General features: G+C 37.4%; 1 protein-coding gene across 1 annotated transcript; it reads left to right on the top strand.

The window, feature by feature from the left end:
• The first annotated feature begins 509 nt into the window (after positions 1 to 509).
• LOC110457373 lies at positions 510 to 23,864 on the top strand. The gene is made up of 15 exons (XM_021508614.1): positions 510 to 669; positions 4,914 to 5,065; positions 7,618 to 7,698; positions 13,793 to 13,922; positions 14,596 to 14,798; positions 15,690 to 15,824; positions 17,286 to 17,500; positions 17,721 to 17,924; positions 18,512 to 18,673; positions 19,134 to 19,301; positions 19,717 to 19,821; positions 20,543 to 20,744; positions 22,283 to 22,548; positions 23,238 to 23,383; positions 23,703 to 23,864. The coding sequence occupies exons 1-15, from the start codon at positions 626 to 628 to the stop codon at positions 23,842 to 23,844; spliced, it is 2,355 nt and encodes a 784-aa protein (XP_021364289.1). The 5' UTR covers positions 510 to 625; the 3' UTR covers positions 23,845 to 23,864.
• The last annotated feature ends 1,587 nt before the right edge of the window (positions 23,865 to 25,451 follow it).

The raw sequence follows: 25,451 nt of genomic DNA on the forward strand, positions 1-25,451 counted from the left end.
ACGTAAATTTCTCACACAAACAAATGACGTAACATTCAATACCTGCTCACATGAGAATATAACTCTGCAATACGTAAAGACGGAATAAGTTGCTCGATAACAAATCTGTGCGTAGCTATTCCGTCTTTGCTTATTGCAGAGTTATCTTGTCTTGGGAGCAGGTATTGAATGTTACGTCATTTGTTTTTGTGAGAAAATTACGTCGGTTTCTCAAAAATTGATGACGGTACTCTCACAAACCAATAACGTAACTATCAATACCTGCTCACAAGGGAAGATAACTCTGCAATACGCAAAGACGGAATTGGTCTATTCCGTGTTCTAACAACAATAGATTTAAATGAAACGAGGAACACACAACCATTCCATTTTGAACATGATTTTCTGTGACGGTATACCTGTCATATAAGCATACAACACTGCCTATCTACCACTATTCTACAAGTTCAAATTTTTATCAGATAAGTCACGTATTATGTGTCTACCTTATTCTATTAATAGCTCCGATCTTAAACAGTCTTACAATTTGCTATATTTTCAAAATAATATTATGTTCAGAAATCGTTACGCTGAGGCCAGCCTTTAATGTCCTGATCTGACCAGCTTATTCTGTAACAAAACCGCCATGATTGACGTTCGGATAGTGTCCATTCTACTGACATTGATAGGGTAAGTTTACCAAGAATTGGTTTTGGAAAAGAAATGTTTGAATCTACGCTGAAGAAGCTATATGGCCGTATGATCTTCTCGTCATGTCTTCGGTGTTGTACGTGTACTGTATTATATGTAACAGGTAAAATCATGACGGATTCTATATGAACTGCCATGGCGTTAACCCTGTAGGAGCACCTGGGGTTTCTCCCATTTTGCCGGGGGTCAAGATGTCCTCATTCCTATTTGGGTGTTCCTAGATCTACCTACAGTGTATATCAAATTTAAAATCCTTGGTGCTAGGACGTTACCGTACTTTTTTTGTGACTATTTGTCATTTCCTGGAATCATTATGGTTTACTGAACACAGTCTTTCTATTTGCGTTTATATTTTCTTTGTTCACCACCCTCGGACGTTTGTTGTATATGTCATTTTGATAAAACACTTGTAAATAAAAGAGAAATATAATATCATAGTGTCAACACAAAAGAAAAAAGGCTCCAAAGCTTCAGCAAACAGGGACATAGTATACCACAGCATCAACACACAAGGACATTGTATACCACAGCATCAACACACAAGGACACAGTAAACCACAGCGTCAGCACACAAGGACATAATATACCACAGCATCAACACACAAGGACATAGTATACCACAGCATCAACACACAAGGACATAGTATACCACAGCATCAACACACAAGGACATAGTATACCACAGCATCAACACACAAGGACATAGTATACCACAGCATCAACACACAAGGACATAGTATACCACAGCATCAACACACAAGGACATAGTATACCACAGCATCAACACACAAGGACATAGTATACCACAGCATCAACACCCAAGGACATAGTATACCACAGCATCAACACCCAATGACATAGTATACCACAGCATCAACACCCAATGACATAGTATACCAAAGCATCAACACACAAGAACATATTATACCACAGCATCAACACCCAAGGACATAGTATACCACAAGATCAACACCCAAGGACATATTATGCCACAGTTTCAACACACAAGGACATAGCATACCATAGCATCAACACACAGACAAAGTATACCACAAGATCAACACCCAAGGACATAGTATACCATAGCGTCAACACCCAAGGACAAAGTATACCACAGCATCAACACCCAGGGACATAGAATACCACAGCATCAACACACAATAACATAGTATACCACAGCATCAACACACAAGGACATGGTATACCACAGTATCAACACCCAAGGACATAGTATACCACAGCGTCAACACCCAAGGACATGGTTTACCACAGCATCAACACCCAAGGACATAGTATACCACAGCATCTACACCCAAGGACATGGTATACCAGAGCATCAACACACGAGAACATATTATACCACAGCATCAACACATAAGGACATAGTATACCACAGCATCAACACACAAGGACATGGTATACCACAGCATCAACATACAAGGACATGGTATACCACAGCATGAACACCCAAGGACATAATATACCACAACACCAACACACAAGAACATGGTATAACACAGTATCAACACCCAAGGACATAGTATACCACAGCGTCAACTCCCAGGGACATGGTATACCACAGCGTTAACACCCAAGAACATAGTATACCACAGTATCAACACCCAGGGACATAGTATACCACAACATCAACACACAAGAACATGGTATAACACAGTATCAACACCCAAGGACATAGTATACCCACAGCATCAACACACAAGAACATGGTATAACACAGTATCAACACCCAAGGACATAGTATACCACAGCATCAACACACAAGAACATGGTATAACACAGCATCAACACACAATAACATAGTATACGACAGCGTCAACACACAAGGTCATAGTATACGACAGCGTCAACACCCAGGGACATGGTATACCACAGCATGAACACCCAAGGACATACACATAGAGGTTACACAACGATTGGTTGTTGAATATGGTATCTATTTCACTCGAGTTAGGTAATTTTCAAAAGTTACAAAAGACACGAGCTTTTGCGAGCGTCTTTCTGTAACTTTTGAAAATTAACTAACGAGAGTGAAATACATACCATACTCAACAACCACGAGTCGTGTGATCTGTTTCTACCACAATCTCATGAACATACACACATGTGTTTTTTGACAAGGCTGGCGTAGTGATATGACCCATATGTAAAAAGTCACTCATTAATATTCAAAAATGACTTTTTTGAATATTGTCAAAATTAATGTTTCCGAAACAACTTCGTAAAAAAATAAAATAGATAAATGACTTTAAATATTTAGAGTAGCAGTATTGCATTAATTTATATAAATTAACCACGGACTATATGCGCGTAAGCATATCGTACGAAGTCTGCCTCCCGCCAAGTGATGAACCGTTGTAGACAAACTTATCGCTGTCAATATCCAAAACCATAGGCCTACGTTTCTTCGTGACGGTTCTATGGTTGACGTTTATAGTGAAAGTTTAGCCATAGTCAGACCGTCTAAATGGCGATAACAGGACGTTGGGAGAACGAAATATTTCCTGACACTGTGACAGATCTTGTTTTGGTTTCACGACCTGGACATTTTGCCTGAAACTAGCAGTCTATTCTTTAAGTATCATCTTTTAATATTGCCTTAATAACCCCCCCTTTCCGCATAACCTCACAAAGTCACCAACATTTGTCGGATGTTGACAGCCGACGACGTAAACAAAACAGCAGGTGGCAAAAAGCACGTGGAAAAAGTATTCCCGGTCAAAGTTCATCTTCTCGACCAATCAAAACTCTTGAAGGTCATATACCACGTGTGGTATATAACTCATATTTATCTAACAGTCTGCGGGTTTATACAATGATCTGAGTGTGGAATAACACAGCGTATTGTGGTAGAAAATGTAGTATACCACAGCATCAACACACAAGAACATGGTATAACACAGCATCAACACCCAAGGACATAGTATACCACAGCGTCAACACCCAAGAACATGGTTTACCACAGCATCAACACCCAAGGACATAGTATACCACAGCATCAACCCACAATAACATAGTATACGACAGCGTCAACACACAAGGTCATAGTATACGACAGCGTCAACACCCAGGGACATGGTATACCACAGCGTTAACACCCAAGGACATATTATACCACAGCGTCAACACAAAAGGACATAGTATACCACAGCGTTAACACCAAAGGACAAATATTCCACAGCTTCAGAAAACAAGGACAAGGTATACCACAGCGCCAGCACACAAGTCCAAAACATACCGCAGCATCAGCACAAAAGGACACATTTTACCACAGCATCAACACACAACGATAACGAGAGTGACAAGGACAGGGTATACCACAGTGTCAGCACACAAGGAGAACATATATCATAAACGTCAACACACAATGACAAATTGTACTTCAGCTTCAACACACAGGTACACATTGTACCTCAACTTCAACACACAGGTACAAATTGTACCTCAACTTCAACACAGGGACAGTATATGCAGCAGCGTCAAGAACAAGACAAAACATACCATATGTCAACACAAGACAAAACATACCATATGTCAACACAAGACAAAACATACCATATGTCAACACAAGACAAAACATACGATATGTCAACACAAGACAAATTATACGATATGTCAACACAAGACAAAACATACCATATGTCAACACAAGACACAACATACCATATGTCAACACAAGAGCAAAATATACCATATGCCAACACAAGACAAAACATACCATATGTCAACACAAGACACAACATACCATATGTCAACACAAGAGCAAAATAAACCATATGTCAACACAAGACAAAACATACCATAGGTCAACACAAGACAAAACATACCATATGTCAACACAAGAGCAAAATATACCACATCGTCAATGCCCAAAGTATTCCGCAACTTACAACATGACAATTATATGATATGTTTAGATGAATGTAATTAGAGAAGAGTTGCATATAGAAATTTAGACCATCAAAACAAAGTGTAGGGAGTGCGGTTTGTCAAATCATCTACCAGTTAAGGATTACACTATTTTACAAAACAAATGCGGTATTTTTATACGAAACAAAATCTGACAAGTGAAACCTTTTCCTTTTTTTTCCCTTTTTTTTTTCTTAACTGCCTCTTATTATTATTTTTAATTCGTTTGTCTGTAAATTTCATTGTTACTTATTTACTAAACCATCCTTACTTATTCTATCTTTGTTAATTATCAGATGGTCACTGGCCCTTCAACACTGTCCAAACGAATGTAACTGGAGTGGACGATGTGACGTACACAGAGGTCATTGCTCGTGCTACCAAGGATACTACAATGCCGACTGTTCTGGGGATTGTGGATGTGCTGGGCATGGAGTTTGCAAAACAGGTGAACCACATTTTCAAATGTTGTCTTAAGAAGACACACAGAGTTTATGTACGATGATGAATGTATCTATGTTATGATACGTTTTCTTCCAATACTCTTACTACGTTTCACGTTTATAACCAAATTACTAGTATCTATTTACTCTTGATTTATCTCACGAGCATGCAAATATTAACCAAATATGTACAGGACAGCAATTTGGCTCCCCGGACTTCATTGTAAAGCTTTACTATATAAAGATTGAAGCAGTTTTCACTGACTGGGTTAACACGATGCTGTTTGATTCGATGTAGGTTGAGGGTACCCAAAATAGAACACTTTTTAAAGAAAATATTTAAGCAAATCTTTTACTGTTATGAAACAATAGATGCCTTTAGCCTTCGTTTTATGCATTTCTTGGATATCATCAGCGTGTGTATGTCTTGTTACAGAGCCTAATAGTTGAGGCAGAACCACTTGGAAGTTGAATCTGACCAAGTATCAAAAACACCTCATCAAACAAGTCAGGTTATGGCGAAATCTTCACGACATAGATTTTTTTTTCTTCATTCAAAAAAGTCATACAATTTCTGAAAAAAATTCAGTCATTTAATTTCATTCAGATTTTCGTTTGAACAAATATTTTTTCAATGTATAGAAATGTGATAGGATATTCATGTTGTCGCACCGTACCATTTCCCGTTTAAATATTTCAATTATGAACAATATTTAAGAGGAAGGGAGATACAATTTGTTCAAAATGCTAAAATGCAAAACATTCAATTCATTTGCACTGCAAAATAAGAATGCTGCATCTTATATATCAAAAGAGTGCCATCTTGGGTATCGTTCCATTTTGGGTATACCCTCACCCTGAAGTGTGTACAGGCATGGTTTAGAATTGATGTATTACCTTCAGTTCACTGTATGTAGTCGTATGGTCATCGGACCATCTGCACTACAGAGACTTCAATAGGAAATACTTTCAGATCTACAATGTTTGGGGGGCAACTGCGGTTTTGCCTGTTCTTTTTAATATTGCATCCGTGTACCATACACTAATAACTTGATACCCATGTTTGTAGCTTCGCTTTATACGTATCGTCCTCAATACTCCAGGGGTTATGCTCACTTTCGCTCTCTGCAACCATGGAATGTGTCATTGGTGGTGTCGCATGTTGTATTGTCTCCTTGTTTCCATTGGATTTGCGCTCAGTTCTGATTTTGTCTTTGTGCGTGACGCTGTAGTAGGCATTTAGACTTGAAGTCGGCAATGACTTATTGAAAGTCAGGGATCCATATCAAACTATTATATACCAATACCATTTTCTTGTGTATTAATTTTTATGTGTAACTTATGAAACAAACAGATCTATATTCGCCAAACATCTATCCATTCTCACGAATGCTTGAATAGTTGATTCAACCGGTAGATCTTGAAATGGGTGGGGTGGGGGTGGGGGTGGGGGTAGAGTAGTATGTTTTGATCCCAGATACTTTATTCTACGTTCAATTCATTTTTTTTTTAGGGTTTACGACTCATCGAATATTCATTTATAAAGCCAAGTAACATAATCAACTATAATAAACATCGCTATCATAATAACAGTCATCGTCACCATCATCAACTGATGGGATTAACGTTTGTCATCATGATCTGATATCCACTGTTGATACTGTACATATGTACCCTTAAGATTGGAAGTCAAGAAAAAAAAAGACTCTGAGATTGGTGACCACCTGCATAATCGGAATCTGTGCTGGCTATTTTGGACAGTCGAAACAGACCATCATTGATCTGTTGTTCCTAGTTGGCACATCTCGTTTTGTTGTTCCTTCCAAAAACTTATTTTTTCAGCGGTGTCTCCCCATGACATCCCTGTTTTGTCTATTGACAGAATACAAGATACAAGAAATTTTATTTAACGTCGCATACAGGTAAACAAGGAACATTAGCTCTTGAGATCTATTATTGCGACAAACATATGTAAAAATAACAATAACATATTATATTACAAGTAAAGGGAGATAATCACATATATTAATAATAAAACAGTAATAATCATCACAGAAAAAGAAAGTATACATACATGTATCCCAGGTTTCTAAGTGATTGGGAGTCTCCTACCTACAAAGGCCCCCGGGATATATATATAAAAATGGTGTTAATATATGAAAAGCATTAAATGTAAAGCTAAGAAAATGCATTAATTTCACATTATAAACTTGACATGAAATGACCTGGTAATTTGTGGACACTGTCTTCATATGAACAGCTGTTTCGTGAACTTGTAACCCGTCGTTTGAATCAATCAGTAATGTACTCCCGTTAAGTGCCCAACTCACAGTCTGTTCCCCTCTGGTGACGTCATATTTTACTTCCAAGTCAACCATATACGTAAATGACTTCATTCTATTTCATATGTATTTACCATTGTATTATCATGCAATATTGGAACGGGTTTGGACAGCTCAATAGATCGTCTTTTCAAAAGTGAAAAATGCAAAAATGATTTTTTTGTAATACTGGTAATGACGTCATCCTTAGATAACGCTTTATTTCTTTATTCCAGATCACACTTGCGATTGTGACGATGGATGGACGTGGTCGACAAGTCTACACAAATGTGTCTGGGAGTGTAACTGTCCACACGGTAAGCATGCCAAACGTGTGTTTGGGAGTGTAACTGTCCACACGGTAAGCATACCAAACGTGTGTCTGGGAGTGTAACTGTCCACAGGGTAAGCATACCAAACGTGTGTATGGGAGTGTAACTATCCACAGGGTAAGCATACCAAACGTGTGTATGGGAGTGTAACTGTCCACAAGGTAAGCATACCAAACGTGTGTCTGATGGTGTATACGTAACTGTCCACAAGGTAAGCATACCAAACATGTGTATGGGAGTGTAACTGTCCACAAAGTAAGCATGCCAAACGTGTGTATGGGAGTGTAACTGTCCACATGGTAAGCATACCAAACGTGTGCCTGGGAGTGTTACTGTCCACATGGTAAGCATACCAAACGTGTGTATGGGAGTGTAACTGTCCAAAAAGTAAACATACCAAACGTGTGTCTAGGAGTGAAACTGTCCACAGGGTAAGCATACCAAACGTGTGTATGGAAGTGTAACTGTACACAGGGTAAGCATACCAAACGTGTATCTGGGAGTGTAACTGTCCACAAGGTAAGCATACCAAACGTGTGCCTGGGTGTGTAACTGTCCACAAGGTAAGCATACCAAACGTGTGTCTGGGAGTGTACTGTCCACATGGTAAGCATACCAAACGTGTGTTTGGGAGTGTAACTGTCCACAAGGTAAGCATACCAAACGTGTGTATGGGAGTGTAACTGTCCACAAAGTAAACATACCAAACGTGTGTCTAGGAGTGAAACTGTCCACAGGGTAAGCATACCAAACGTGTGTATGGGAGTGTACCTGTCCACAAGGTAAGCATACCGAACGTGTGTATGGGAGTGTACCTGTCCACAAGGTAAGCATACCGAACGTGTGTATAGTAGGGTAACTGTCCATAAAGTAAGCACACCAAACGTGTGTTTGGGAGTGTAACTGTCCACAGGGTAAGCATCCCAAACGTGTATCTGGGAGTGTAACTGTCCACAGGGTAAGCATTCCAAACGTGGGTATGGGAGTGTAACTGTCCAAAAAGTAAACATACCAAACGTGTGGCTAGGAGTGAAACTGTCCACAGGGTAAGCATACCCAACGTGTGTATGGGAGTGTAACTGTCCACAAGGTAAGCATACCAAACGTGTGTCTGGGACTGTAACTATCCACAGGGTAAGCATACCAAACGTGTATCTGGGAGTGTAACTGTCAATAGGGTAAGCATACCAAACGTGTGTATGGAAGTGTAACTGTACACAGGGTAAGCATACCAAACGTGTATCTGGGAGTGTAACTGTCCACAGGGTAAGCATACCAAACGTGTGTAGGGGAGTGTAACTGTCCACAAAGTAAGCATACCAAACGTGTGTCTGGGAGTGTAACTGTCCACAGGGTAAGCATGCCACACGTGTGTATGGGAGTGTAACTGTCCACAGGGTAAGCGTACCAAACGTGTGTCTGGGAGTGTAACTGTCCACAGGGTAAGCATGCCACACGTGTGTATGGGAGTGTAACTGTCCACAGGGTAAGCGTACCAAACGTGTGTCTGGGAGTGTAACTGTCCACAGGGTAAGCATTCCAAACGTGGGTATGGGAGTGTAACTGTCCACAAAGTAAGCTTACCAAACGTGTGTTTGGGAGTGTAACTGTCCACAGGGTAAGCATTCCAAACGTGGGTATGGGAGTGTAACTGTCCACAAAGTAAGCTTACCAAACGTGTGTTTGGGAGTGTAACTGTCCACAGGGTAAGCGTACCAAACGTGTGTCTGGGAGTGTAACTGTCCACAGGGTAAGCGTACCAAACGTGTGTCTGGGAGTGTAACTGTCCACAGGGTAAGCATACCAAACGTGTGTATGGAAGTGTAACTGTACACAGGGTAAGCATACCAAACGTGTGTATGGGAGTGTAACTGTCCACAGGGTAAGCATGCCACACGTGTGTCTAGGAGTTCATTAGTATGCCCTGTGGTTTATTGTGGTCATTAGTATGCCCTATGGTTTATTATGTTCATTAGTATGCCCTGTAGTTTATTATGTTCAGAAGTATGCCCTGTGGTTTATTATGTTCATTAGAGTGTCCTGTGGTTTATTATGTTCATTAGTATGCCCTGTGGTTTTTTTGTGGTCATTAGTATGCCCTCTGTTTTTTTGTGGTCATTAGTATGTCCTGTGGTTTATGATGTTCATTAGTATGCCCTGTGGTTTATTATGTTCATTAGTATGCCCTGTGGTTTATTATGTTCATTAGTATGCCCTGTGGTTTTTTTGTGGTCATTAGTATGCCCTCTGTTTTTTTGTGGTCATTAGTATGTCCTGTGGTTTATGATGTTCATTAGTATGCCCTGTGGTTTATTATGTTCATTAGTATGCCCTGTGGTTTATTATGTTCATTAGTATGCCCTGTGGTTTTTTTGTGGTCATTAGTATGCCCTCTGTTTTTTTGTGGTCATTAGTATGTCCTGTGGTTTATGATGTTCATTAGTATGCCCTGTGGTTTATTATGTTCATTAGTATGCCCTGTGGTTTATTATGTTCATTAGTATGCCCTGTGGAATATTATGTGCATTAGTATGTCCTGTGGTTTATTACATTCATTAGTATGCCCTGTGGTTTATTATGTTCATTAGAATACATGTGGATTATTACATTCATTACTATGCCCTGTGGTTGTTTATGTTCATAAGTATGCCCTGTGGTTTATTATGTTCATTAGTATGCCCTGTGGTTTATTATGTTCAGAAGTATGCCCTGTGGTATATTATGTTCATTAGTATGCCCTTTGGTTTATAATGTTCATTAGTATGCCCTGTGGAATATTATGTGCATTAGTATGTCCTGTGGTTTATCATGTTCATTAGTATACCTGTGGTTTATTACATTCATTAGTATACCCTGTGGTTTATTACGTTCATTAGTATGCCCTGTGGTTTATTACATTCATTAGTATACCCTGTGGTTTATTACATTCATTAGTATACCCTGTGGTTTATTACATTCATTAGTATACCCTGTGGTTTATTACGTTCATTAGTATACCCTGTGGTTTATTACATTCATTAGTATACCCTGTGGTTTATTACATTCATTAGTATACCCTGTGGTTTATTACGTTCATTAGTATACCCTGTGGTTTATTACATTCATTAGTATACCCTGTGGTTTATTACATTCATTAGTATACCCTGTGGTTTATTACGTTCATTAGTATACCCTGTGGTTTATTACATTCATTAGTATACCCTGTGGTTTATTACATTCATTAGTATACCCTGTGGTTTATTACGTTCATTAGTATACCCTGTGGTTTATTACATTCATTAGTATACCCTGTGGTTTATTACATTCATTAGTATACCCTGTGGTTTATTACGTTCATTAGTATACCCTGTGGTTTATTACATTCATTAGTATACCCTGTGGTTTATTACATTCATTAGTATACCCTGTGGTTTATTACGTTCATTAGTATACCCTGTGGTTTATTACATTCATTAGTATACCCTGTGGTTTATTACATTCATTAGTATACCCTGTGGTTTATTACGTTCATTAGTATACCCTGTGGTTTATTACATTCATTAGTATACCCTGTGGTTTATTACATTCATTAGTATACCCTGTGGTTTATTACGTTCATTAGTATACCCTGTGGTTTATTACGTTCATTAGTATACCCTGTGGTTTATTACATTCATTAGTATACCCTGTGGTTTATTACATTCATTAGTATACCCTGTGGTTTATTACATTCATTAGTATACCCTGTGGTTTATTACATTCATTAGTATACCCTGTGGTTTATTACATTCATTAGTATACCCTGTGGTTTATTACATTCATTAGTATACCCTGTGGTTTATTACATTCATTAGTATACCCTGTGGTTTATTACATTCATTAGTATACCCTGTGGTTTATTACATTCATTAGTATACCCTGTGGTTTATTACATTCATTAGTATACCCTGTGGTTTATTACATTCATTAGTATACCCTGTGGTTTATTACATTCATTAGTATACCCTGTGGTTTATTACATTCATTAGTATACCCTGTGGTTTATTACATTCATTAGTATACCCTGTGGTTTATTACATTCATTAGTATACCCTGTGGTTTATTACATTCATTAGTATACCCTGTGGTTTATTACGTTCATTAGTATGCCCTGTGGTTTATTACATTCATTAGTATACCCTGTGGTTTATTACATTCATTAGTATACCCTGTGGTTTATTACGTTCATTAGTATGCCCTGTGGTTTATTACATTCATTAGTATACCCTGTGGTTTATTACATTCATTAGTATGCCCTGTGGTTTATTACGTTCATTAGTATACCCTGTGGTTTATGATGTATATTAGTATGCCCTGTGGTTTATTATGTTCATTAGTATGCCCTGTGGTTTATTATGTTCATTAGTATGCCCTATGTTTTTTATGTTCATTAGTATGTCCTGTGGTTTATCATGTTTATTAGTATGCCCTGTGTTTTATTATGTTCATTAGTATGCCCTGTGGTTTATTATGTTCATTAGTATGTCCTGTGGTTTATTACATTCATTAGTATGCCCTGTGGTTTATAACATACATTAGTATGTCCTGTGGTTTATCATGTTTATTAGTATGCCCTGTGGTTTATGATGTTCATTAGTATGCCCTGTGGTCTATTACGTTCATTAGCATGCCCTGTGGTTTATAACATTCATTAGTATGCCCTGTGGTTTATTATGTTCATTAGTATGCCCTGTGGTTTATTATGTTTATTAGTATGCCCTGTGGTTTGTTTTGTTTATTATTATGCCTTGTGGTTTATTATGTTCATTAGTATGCCCTGTGGTTTATTATGTTCATTAGTATGCCCTGTGGTTCATTATGTTTATTAGTATGTCCTGTGGTTTGTTTTGTTTATAAGTATGCCTTGTGGTTTATTATGTTCATTAGTATGCCCTGTTGTTTATTATGTTCATTAGTATGCCCTTTGGTTTATAACATTCATTAGTATGCCCTGTGGTTTATTATGTTTATTAGTATGTCCTGTGGTTTATTATGTTCATTAGCATGCCGTGTGGTTTATAACATTCATTAGTATGCCCTGTGGTTTATTATGTTCATTAGTATGCCCTGTGGTTTATAACATACATTAGTATGCCCTGTGGTTGTTATGTTCATTAGTATGCCCTGTGGTTTATTATGTTCATTAGTATGCCCTGTGGTCTATTATGTTCATTAGCATGCCGTGTGGTTTATAACATTCATTAGTATGCCCTGTGGTTTATTATGTTCATTAGTATGCCCTGTGGTTTATTATGTTCATTACCTCGACTTGTTGCTTCATTGCCACTACCCCAGTTCTCACTTTGAGGACGTGGTATCATTTCAGTTCGCTTAGAATTAGACATTTCGTGTTGTCGATGAAGCACAATACGCTTATCTTTGCGGGACATCTGCTCTTTTTTCACTGACCTTTTTAGGTCTTCGTGCAGGTCTTTCCTTTGTTTCTCTTTTTTTAGTGTTTCATTGTTTGATTTAAACTTAAGTTAATTTCGCAATAATATTTCATAACATACATTTTATACAACAAGGATTTTATCGTTTATTTCGAACCACGTTCACACTTCGCCATTCTCTTGTATAATTTCAAACAGGATCAAAAGGCCAGATGCCACTTTGTTAAACTTTTCGTTTGTAACCTCGTTGTGGTTGGTCAACGCCTGAAATCATTTACATCAATTAAACGGAAAACATTCATCTAGTAAATGCTCAAAATAATATACTGAAATTAAAAACTCAAAGAACTAGTATGTGGATTTAAAATTCCTCTAACGATCTGTTAAAAATCAAACACATATGAATACATTTTCAATTAGTTCTCAAAAATAGGTCACTTCTTTTTAATGGAATTTACATTTAAATTATTCACCCGAATGAAAAAAAATGTAACTGTATTCGTTTACAAAAAAAGAAATATGATATAGGTCAGTTGTAACAGTTGACGGATATCTATTTAAGGATACTAGATTTACGCTTTTGTAGAAGTCATTTTCTCTGTATGTTGTTGTATCCTTCCGAAAAACTCGTTAACATGGAAATATACATATGTAATTTGATTGTGTAGGTGTAAGGTGCATGGGGCCAGGAATCTGCGCATGCGCACAGAGTTGCAAATATGGCACGTGCTGGAATGGTCAATGTGAGTGCTGGACAGGTTATACTGGCCATACCTGTTCGCATTACAACCCATTAACGTAAGTTAGATATCTCTTGCGTTAACAAATGGAGTCATTCACAATTGAGGACAAATACCGGTAAATAAGAGAGAGTAAATAATCCGTAAAATAATATTTTATACTAGAGTTTCAGTTGTGATCAGTTGTAATTGTGGAGAAGAGTTCCATTCCAGAAAGTTTATTTGAATGGAGTAGTCTCCCTATTATCTATAAGATAAATACACCAAAGGCAGTTATTCTGTTCCCGAATCTCAACATTAATGCAAGTGTAGGCTTCGCAAGGTAAAGGCCTTGAGTTAGACCCCTGCAGTCTTTCTGTTTTCTGTTTCCTATTTTTTCCCATATTTTCCCTTTTTTATTTTGCATTTTCAAATATTCAAATTCTGAACAACTATCATTCTGTAAAAACGCATGGCAACATGCGATTTTTATGGAAAGGACTAAAACAAATACTTTTATTCGGAATAGTGACAATATTTGACATGCTTGTACCTTTTACCTTAACAGAGTTTACTTAAGTAAAAGTAAGCCTGTCTAACACAGTGCCTCACCCAAATCTGCAACAATTCTGTTTATGTAACGATACAGTAACAGACATGGGATGCCTTTCCAGCATTGAATCGTCTTCAGTCTTAGTTTTTTACTCCCAATGTTTTTTTTTGAGAATGCCAAATTTCTCTTCCGAGCACAGGATGCCTAACAGGGGCGTCAGTGTGGGTATGAACCTCGGCGGCCTTTCCTACTACTCCAGTGAAGTGAAGTTCGTAGACGTGGCGAAAGAATCCATGGAATGGATAACACAAAGACGAGAGGGCGCACAAGCGCATCAGTGGAATACTCAAGAGGAAGCAACAGTTGCCTATGACGACGACGGATATCCCAAACGACTGGAAGGTTTTGTTTGTTTGTTTGTTTGTTTGTTTGTTTTGGGGAGACATGCTATAATATAACGCCAATAAAACTGCAGATAGCTTTTGTGAAACCGTGTATCGTTTGGAGATGTCCGTATGTGCTAAGAAGGCATCTCTTTTCCTTTCGAGACCAAAAAGAATGCAACATTTGTTGTTTGATTTGGCATCAGTTTGCTTATTTTCTATTATTTTGCTTCCTTGAATTCCTGCACAAATATTTGTGTACACGTGTGATGTATCCGATTGCTTGCACTGCTACCCAAAACATACATTTGGCTATTTTTCAGTTATGATTTAGTGAGGCATGAAAGTTTATTATCATACGTGTCTTGGCTCAAAGCCTGATGTAACAATAATCTTTTAAGATTCCACCTAATGCTCGAAAAAAACATAGCATCTGAAATATCTACCACTGTATGGTGTTGCCACTATATTACTCTGCAATTACAAATGGCATTCATATTGACTGTAAATACCAAGTACTACGTATTAACATTATCATTACATTAAGTCATGATTGTTACGTTGTATACCTCTGATGGTTTATTGGAAATGTCTGTTCTATTCATTGAACAAGTATATACGATGCACATATTAATTTGAAGTAAATCATTTAATGCGGCATATTTATAAACACGTGGTTATTTCAGTGATACCATAATACCATAAAAATGGTAAGTATAAGCATAGCAGTGTGTTGATATGGCATTTACAGTCTGTATGAATGACAACACTTTGCAGTCAAACAAATCATTATGGGCTAGCGCACGTTATAAGTTTTGCTGTAAAAACTTGTTCGATTTGCTTAGAGTATATATGCAATATTAACACAGTTAAACGCTGAATTAAAGCTAACATATTTTTCTCTGTATAGATACGATGATACTGGTGACCTTGATGCTCCGTGGAGGTCATTGGAGTCCCGGGGGTAACTATACCATACTGTATGACGGAGAGGGAGAACTTGACCTTGGACTCGTTCACGTCACACGTGTCTACGAGGGCAAAGGTAATATTCCTCTATGAGCATTACTTTAAGAGATTGCATTCATAGGGCTATGAACGCAATTGGATCAGCGTCATTTCGAAGCTTCTCCTCCCGCCTCGACTAACATGATCCAGTCCACGGTTTAGGTTGTAATTCAGCACTGAACTGGTTAGAATGGTCGGGATGATATTCCGTAACACCATGAAAACAGCGTTACATGCGTATTGTTACACTTAATACTCCAGACAGAGAATTATTAGAATGTGGATTTTTTCTAAAAAGAACTTGGTTCCTTGATCAACCCTGAACCACCTCTTTTCAAAACTGTGTTTTTTCTGAACATCTGATTTTCTCACTCCATACACCACTATATCTCATACCAAACTGGAGGAACACATTCGTTCTTTAATCATGGGAACTTCCTATTTCAGGAACAGCGGACGGTGATATACATATATGGTTGTAAAGTTTTTTTGAGCATATTTTGTGAAATATATACGACCTGGCTAAGAAAAAATATACCGAGGGTGAAATCGTGATGCTGAGTTGGATGCCAAGGTTTCCTAGAAGACTGCTCACCTCTCCTGATCGGCTTGCTTATCTTTTCAAAGGAGGCTAAAGAGCTCATCACGACTGGAAACAGAATCCTGCCATGTCCTTCATTTTCACTTTAGGATATTATGACGAAGTGTTATCTTCAATTTTTTAACACATATATCCAACGCAATTGTTTAAACTTATCTTGACATCATAGACATTACGGGCTCTTCTTCGTCTGTATTCTTTCGCGAAGAGATGGCTTCTGCAAGCGTGATGGTTTTAATGTTACAATCGCTAATGTCTTCTTTCTCGATATAAGCTTCCCTGCTCCCCCAAATACAGTTCTTATATTTTGCAGTTGATTCATTATACCAGGGCTTGCTCTAAATATAATCATTTACTGTTGACGGACAAACATAATATCATAGTTCTCGAGAGATCAAAGTTGATGAAACCGGTCGGCAAGTTTCCTGGACGCGAAATAATCTCATTGGGAAATAGCCTATGAATGAAGATGTTTTTTGCACTCATGATATCGCCTTGTGGTTTCGTTGTCACTACCGCGATTCTTACTTGGAGAACGTGACAACTCATATATACATTGTAGGTTTGTTCGATGAGTCTGCATAATCGAACCATTCCGAAACACCTTACCATATTGTTCTTGCATTTTAAAGGTCTGTACATTAATCTATCTTTTTTATCTCATTTTTATCGGGTTTTTTAAGGTCGAATTTCGGTTTTTCTGATACTTAAGTATCCCCTTAAAACAATTTGGATATATGTTCCATCCTTCACTTTTCACAAAACTCGTTTTCGTGTCTGTCTTTGCACACTTATAGTTATATCTACCATTTTGACCTGCATGTCCTTATTGTGGCAGTTTCCTATTTTATATATGAAATATTCACACATTACGTGATATATGACATCATCTTACAGGACGCATCATCGTCAATATGGATCCTGGATCAGGTGGTATCGAACTGAAGCTCATGCGCATAAACCCACAAAACCATATTCGGAACATCCGAGTCATACTTCCGGGTTTTGAGGATAGGCATGCGCACTTCCCTTACAATCCATTGTTCTTAGAGACAATCACACGTTACTCTGAGTTCCGATATATGGACTTCATGCATACAAACGCACACCGGGTAAGTATTTTGAGTCAAATATCTCCATGTTATGAATGGTTTTTCTAAAATAACAATAATCTTGAGTTCTTGAGAAGTATATCATTTTTTAGCATATCGTTATATATAATTTTCATCATGGTTCGTGTAAAATACTTTTTTTGCAAAAAATCTTTATTTTTCTCGAGGGGTAATTGCAGTTATGTACATGTACGTTATTGATATGGTGTCACGGTTACAGCCCGAACCTACAACATGGGCAAGTCGCAGGAAGCAGACTTTTTACACCCAGACCGGAAGCTACGGTGCCGCCATTGAAAACATGATACTGTTGAGTAACATGATGGGCGCCAACCCTTGGTTTAATATCCCTCACGCAGCAGACGACGACTTCATCAGACAGTTTGCGGCTTTGGTCAAATCATCCCTGCGTCCAGACCTTAAAGTTTGTTCATTTCCATTCTATTTAAGTTTTTAAAAGTGGCAACATATACGCAGACATCGATATTACTTACCCATAAGAGTACTGTTGATCTTGTGAGCAGAAACATTATGATGTATGCAACATTATCAGTTAATTAAAATTGACCGATGATTAAGGACAACAACACAATCTGATTGTGTTCTGCGTTTGTTCGACACAATTATTTCAAAGTACATGAATAAGTTTACCCAATCATAAATCGACATTTACTGAGTTATAATGATATATAACATTTGATATAGCGCACTATTTAGCTAATATAAGCCACTCTAAAGCGCTTCAGAGTCCACAGATTTACAATTAAAACAATTAGCATATACATTAATCGATACAATTTTGAGGAATTCGCAGGAGCTGCCTTAACAGGCGCTAACTACTAGTCCTATGCCACCTGGCTAATATCTCCCTATGTGGGTATGCCTGCGTGGTTGCTGGAGATGTAATGTAATTGATGTAAGTTGTGTGGTTTATGTTGTAGGTTTAACTCTTTTAGGTTTATAGTTTTTAGTTTATTATTAGCATCATATTTGTTGATATCCTATTTGAAGGTATATCTTGAGTATTCCAACGAAGTGTGGAATGGAATATTCCGCCAGACAGCATATACAGTAGAAAAGGGGACACAACTCGGTCTAGACAGCCATGGTAACAGGGCTGGGATGAAATATTATAATCAAAGGTCATCGGAGGTCATGCAGATATTCCAGGCGGTAAGAAGTCGGCGTCCTAGTGTCAGACTATTTATGTAAAACATTTTTTTGTTTTGTTTTTTTTTGTCATGCAAACAGTTGTCGATTTTATTTAAACTCTTTATTTCTTCTTAATCGGGCATCTTGTTAAGAATCTGTTTCATCTTTTTTTGTTTTATATCTTTTACACCTGTCAAACCTTGAGTGTGGTATTAACGGAGAGTTAATAGCTTTTGCTATATAATAAAAAGGAAAATTACCATTTTATCATGCTGATCAGAAAAATAATTTGAAGGATAGCATCACGGTAACTAAAGTGTAAACGAAATCCCGTAACACTTGATCAAAACGAGATTTAAACGTGATTTAAACATCCTAAACATGACATACATCCACAGCGGTACACATCTCATATTACGGTTTGTTTTTTGTTTGCCTCTTCTATATCGAATTAGTTTCCTGTGTATTTATTAATGAACAGGTATTTGGTAATCATGGCAACGATAGACTCATTCCCGTGTGGGCGTGGCAGACTGGTTACCAGGACTACTACCGACAAGCACTTGATGACCTCGGTAACCGGACACGTGACTTTAAGGCTCTGTCAATCACAGGGTATTTTTCATGCGACGGCGCTGCTTCAAAACATGTTCGTCATTTTTTTGCGTAATATCTTGACTAATATTTTATAATCATCTATGATATTTGATTAGTAGGTCTACATAACCAATTATATTATTTTCACGGGTATTTGTCAAACAAACAAAAAAAGAACCAATAATACTTAAATGTTAACGAAACCATAATTCGAACTCCACATCGATAAAAATCATTTATTAGATTTTACTAGTGTGGTTTTTGTATTGAAGCAAAATTTAAAAAAAAGTCCGATACACATATTATTAGTATAATTTCCAATAATTCAGAACGATCTTACAGAATGCAATCAACATATTAAAAAATCGATAGTATCTTTAAGGAAATTAGAAAAAGTCGATAAACTATTCCACAAATGTAGATGAAGCCCTAAGGATGAGGATGTGTCCCTCCTGTATTTGTTTTAGAAAGCTGAGTTACCAAACATGACAATGAGCGAGATAAGTGACCTTTGTGCCTTGGGACTTTCCACCCAGGAAAACCTGTACCAACACTACATGGATGTCGCGAAGGTTAAACAAAGTTAATGTTGATTATCAGAACAATTTCATCTATATGACCTTTTCCTGTGAGGATGGTTTAACACAATGTTATAGTAATATTTTATCCTGTCCATCAGCACCACATTTTCAAGCATCATTTATGCTAGTTACCTAAAGTAGATACTCTATATTTCTCAAAAGTATTGTTTACCCTTTGTATCATCATAAGAACAGTGGTGAGTAAACTTTAGTTTCTAACATGGTGATCTGGAGTTCACACAGAAAAATAACACCGATGCTCTAGCTTGTGTTTTGGACTTTATAGCCTTATGCTCTGCAATTGAAAAAAGAAAAGCTGCACATGAGTTGACTACAGGAAACATTGTTAATCATAAAACAGTCTTCTTTTGGTCAGTATATTTTTTTTGAGTGCATATATTTTATGCTTTTATATTTTAAGAAGATCATATCGATTCATCAGGCAGTCTTGAACTGTAGGTTTAGATTTATTATTATTTATTTTGCAACCTGCAAAAAGTCAATGCTTTTAATGCAATTTCAATATTATTTCATTTCCTCACGCAGCGCACAGTTAATTCGGGCAATAGACTGCCCTCTTGTCAAACAAATGTCTGTTGCCCTTAAACCTGTTAATGTTTTCGTCTTGTTTGAGTTAGGACCTTGTCGCTTCTGATGCATTATATAAGTATACAGTTTGCAATAATTATAATTTTATAAACATCTTCTTCAGAACCACAGTTTAGCGCTGGTGATGTATGAGGGAGGACCAGCCGTGATGGAACCTGGGGCCATATCACATGGAACATCAAATGACGCTGTCACAACCAAGGCCATCGCGTTTAATTCCGACCCTCATATTAAAGTTAACGTGATGGCGATTCTGAACGCCTGGAAGAGGATCGTGACAGATGCCCCGGGAAATCAGGCTTCTGGTTAGTCTTTAAAATAACAAGAAGCACAAAGGCCTTAGCGGTCACCTGAGTTGTCACCTGAGTTATATCATAGGTACTGGTAGCTTTATTTTATTGTTTAGATGTGATGTGGAAATCAACATGTAAACTAAGTGAAATATAATACTTGTCATGTCATCAAAGGATAAGAATTTGAAAATATTGGTAAATGTTCCCTTTGGGGCCCCGCCCTAGCCCCTGGGGATCGCGCAGGAATCCTAATTTTACAATGTAATACCCTCATTCACCAAAGGTAATTCTGACTAAGTTTGAGTAACTTTCTGCTGAAAATGGATAAAATATACCCAGAAGTGTTATTTCCCTATATAAACTATAGTAAACTTTACCCCCTCCCCAAGGGAGAACGGATTTAAATAAAGCCTATGATGATTTTTCTTTATATGCACTGAAATTGAATGTAGTACCTCTGAGTCATGGGAGAAGATTTTTATAATATTGGTTAATTTTCCCTTTGGAGCCCCGCCCTGGCCCCTAGGGTTGGGGTAGGAATCTCAATTTTACAATTTGAAACCATATTCCTCCAAGGATAATTCTCACCAAGTAAAAAAAAAATCCCTACAGAAAGTTGTTAAAATATACCCAAAAGTGTTTTTTCCCTATATAAACTATAGTAAACTTTACCCCCTCCCCAAGGGAGAACGGATAGATCGGGGGTCCTGAAATTTACAATTTAAATAAAGTCCCTGATGATCTTTCTTTTTATGCACTAAAATTGAATGTAGTACCTCTGAGTCTGGAGATTTTTGAAATATTGGTTAATTTTCCCTTTGGGGCCCCGCCCTGACCCCAGGGGTTGGGGTAGGAATCCCAATTTTACAATTTTGTAGCCTCATCTACCAAGGATGATTCTGGCTAAGTTTGAAAAAAAATCCATCCACTGGTTCTTGAGAAGAAGTTGAAAATGTAAAACGTTTACGCACGACAACGGACGACGACAGACGGAAAGCGATTAGAATAGGTCACTTGAGCAAAGCTCAGGTGACCTAAAAATAAAAGCAAATCTCTATACATGATTGCAAAAGGAACATCTGTTACACAGGCAGTCTTGTGTGGTTGAATGGTTTGGCTTAAATATCAATAATAATGCTAACCCTAATCCCCAACATTATAGTTACAATAATACAGATAACCAATCGTATCTTACCGTTCTACACCATCAGAACTAGGAACTTCCAGCTTTCACAATTTGTTTTGCATTTCCATAATTTTACATTTATTTACGCATGTAAATGTGTAGTTTAGACGTACAAGGAAATAAAGGAAAGTGAGCACAACCCATTGATTATCGTGGACGGGGTGGGGTGTAAGGTAAATACAAATGTTATGATGAAACTAATATAGAATCGTTCGCTTTGCGATTAGACGCCTTGCATATTGCGGTGTTGTTTGAATAACGATAACACCGAAATGATTAATTCACACCGAAAGCGCGTGATTGTAATCATGTAACATAGCTTACTAATATCAAAACTTTCGAAAATGTATTTGATTCGCTTTAGGCGGCCTATTCAACTACTTTTCTTCGGCCGGTTTTCCAAGCAAATACGGAAGCTGGGGGATGCTACAATACACTGGGGAGGACCTGCACAGCGTCCCCAAATATATGGCTGTTCACGAGTTCATCACCAAACAACTCGGCCATGACGTTCTCGGAAACAAATGTTCTTTCGTAAAAAGTGGGAACCTCGCGTTCGGATGCTTCAAACCAAAAAATGGACATAGCTGGAAATGTGGCAAATCTTACAATCATGGATCAGCCTGGGAGGTATACGAGCTTAAATACTTCAAAAATGTCGTAAGATACAGTTTAGAGTTAAAGAAGGAACACTTGCGAATCTGACAAATGAACGAGGGATACGCGACTTTTGATGTTCCTGTAAATAATTATAAACCCTCGCCAATGACCCACTACGAGAACGTCCCTGAAAATTACTACTCACAAAACAACTTGAACATTTCCTTTTTAATGATCTTTTTCAACATTAATCGACTTTGATATGCACATCTCGAGGTTTTGTATAGGTTCAATTTTGTTTAAGCAATGGTTTATTCAATAATCGTGCATGGTTATAACATACATGTAATCTCAGGGGGAGTGGAACACAAGCTTAGAGCTTATATCAATTCCTGTTTTATTGGGTTGGTTAGCAACCTAGAAAGATTCATCTATTATACGTCTCTGCCTCAGCGAAGCAAATGTTCTGTGTATCGAAATACTTATAATCACCGTGGAGAACATGAATCACGCCGACCATTATCATGTATCTATACTCTACTCATTCTCTCAATTTGTTTTAAAAATTGTCGCGTATATACATATTGATCAAAAACTAAAGGGAATATATCAGTAATTACGTTTGAGATCAATCTTAAATAAAAAATCAAAACAAAAAAATCACCTCGAACGACTCATTTAAACCTAGTAAAATGTTCGACTTCCTTTGTACGTTCCAGTACTTGCCTGACCTACCCGGACAAGGTATCCTAAGTATTCTTGACGGATACGATTCCATTACTCACACACTGTTTGTTCGGACAGTTGATGCGGTGGGTGTGAACCAATATCACGTGACCAATACCAACCATTTCAATTGGACCACGTAAGCTTATTCACACTCCAATACAAAAGATTTCGTTTTCCATTCCCTTAAATAACTGTTCATTATAATGAAGCATCGGTATCCCAGTTATCATTATCAACAATGTGTCGTCAACTAACTGTTTAAGTGTGCAAGTGGGACGTTTTTAATTTATGTTCAGACATAATTCTGAATCATCATTTCTGTTTTTGAAATTAAATTTGAAGTCAATTCATTGTTCCATTTACTCAAATTTATACATATCTATCCGACTGACTTTCTAAAATCTCACTTATTCTTCAAATTATTCTGTTTTATTGCTCTTATCTTGTTGATTTAGTACAGACAGTTGGGACTATCATTCAAAGTCTGCCTCTCGTCATGTGACTCGAAGTCTCGCGGCGGGAGATTATCACCATCTAGCTACAGCCCACGCTGACTGTGTATATTATGCACACGCACCTGCGCCTGTCTTGGGTTGACAACTTGAATAAAAGTATGTACACAGTTGCATGTATTCTTTTTAATTTCTTGCAAGTAACTAATGTTCAATCAAAACGGATATTTATAAGTGCACATCAATCTGTGTATCCAGCTCTTTAAGGTTTAAAATTGTATATTCCGACCATATTTACCGTTATAACTTCATTTTCTTGATAGCAACATCCCAGCTTCCCCTTCCTACGGTATTTACATGTCACATTTGAATCGGTACTCAAGAACTTGCTTCTAATATCATTTTCCCGTGATATCTGTCGACAGATGACGGACAAATTTACAACACATGGTTTTCAAATATACAAATTGATAAAAACTATTGACAAGTATGGTCGCTATCAGGATCTCGCATGGAATATGTTATTTTTGTGTTATATGAAGGACGATGTTTTTTAAATATGCTCAGAGAGCTTCTGGTTTTCTTGTTTCTGTCCTAGTTCTCGATGGGAGGGCGTGACATTACTTGGTTTCGACTTAGATTTACATGATGGTTTTTATCGATGAAACTGACTATCACGAATGACTCAAGGGAGTTTTTTTCTTCTTATACCGACTCCCACGATGTTTGTTGATTGTTCACTCCAATAATTGTGAAGACTGCCAGGACAGTTTCTGATCCCTCGTTACTATTTCTAAAAGACTGTCAGGACAGTTTCTGATCCCTCGATTTCTATTTCTAAAAGACTGCCAGGACGGTTTCTGATCTGGTTCTATTTCTAAAAGACTGCCAGGATGGTTCCTTTATTTCTCTCCTATAGTTTATTTTTCTTCCTCACCAGGATAAACAATTATATAAATTGAACAACGTTGATGAATAAAGAGACAAAGCCGATATAAAATTGCATTGTTTAATCTCATATTGCACTAACCATTGTGACATGGCGGCATTCATCTTCAGGCAAGTAAATCCCACAAGTAACTAAGGTAAAACGTGCTAACATGAACTTACATTAAAAATCTAAAATAATTTGCTTTTTTGGACACATATATTTACAACATTGGTTTGCTTTGAACATATACAAAGCATTCACGTTTCTTCATCACCATGCATTTGATGCACTTTATCTAAATTTAACAAACTAGTGTTAACAGTTTATGTTAACAAAAACTCTAATAACGCCAAATGAGTTGTCAGTGTTAACAAGTGGTAGTACATATTATGGTTTATTGAAACCAAGTCACGTGATTTTAATCCTCACACGTGTGATCTCATCACGTGTCATTAGTTACACATGTTGTTCCATACAACTACATTTGAAGCATTTGCATGTAATTCTTTATCTAAATAAGTTGTCATAAACTGCCTCAAATCTTGTATTGATGCCAAAAAATCATTGGACAGACTGTTCAACAAAAAATATGTAGCTGTGAAAATAACATACCCAGCTCAATTAAAAACAAAATGAATCTTGTAGACCCTGGAGTGCCAGTTTGTAGTTGATTGAATTAATTTAGAAACGTGTTTGCACTTATCATTAGACAAGAACAGATGTGTTGACGTATTAAGTGCGGATATAAGTGTAATGTAACATTCGTGCAACGCGTATTGTAGAACTTTTTTGATGTATACACATTGATTTCCAAATCAGAT

Source organism: Mizuhopecten yessoensis, unplaced genomic scaffold (assembly GCF_002113885.1).
Source record: "Mizuhopecten yessoensis strain PY_sf001 unplaced genomic scaffold, ASM211388v2 scaffold9109, whole genome shotgun sequence".
NCBI classification, from domain to species: domain Eukaryota; kingdom Metazoa; phylum Mollusca; class Bivalvia; order Pectinida; family Pectinidae; genus Mizuhopecten; species Mizuhopecten yessoensis.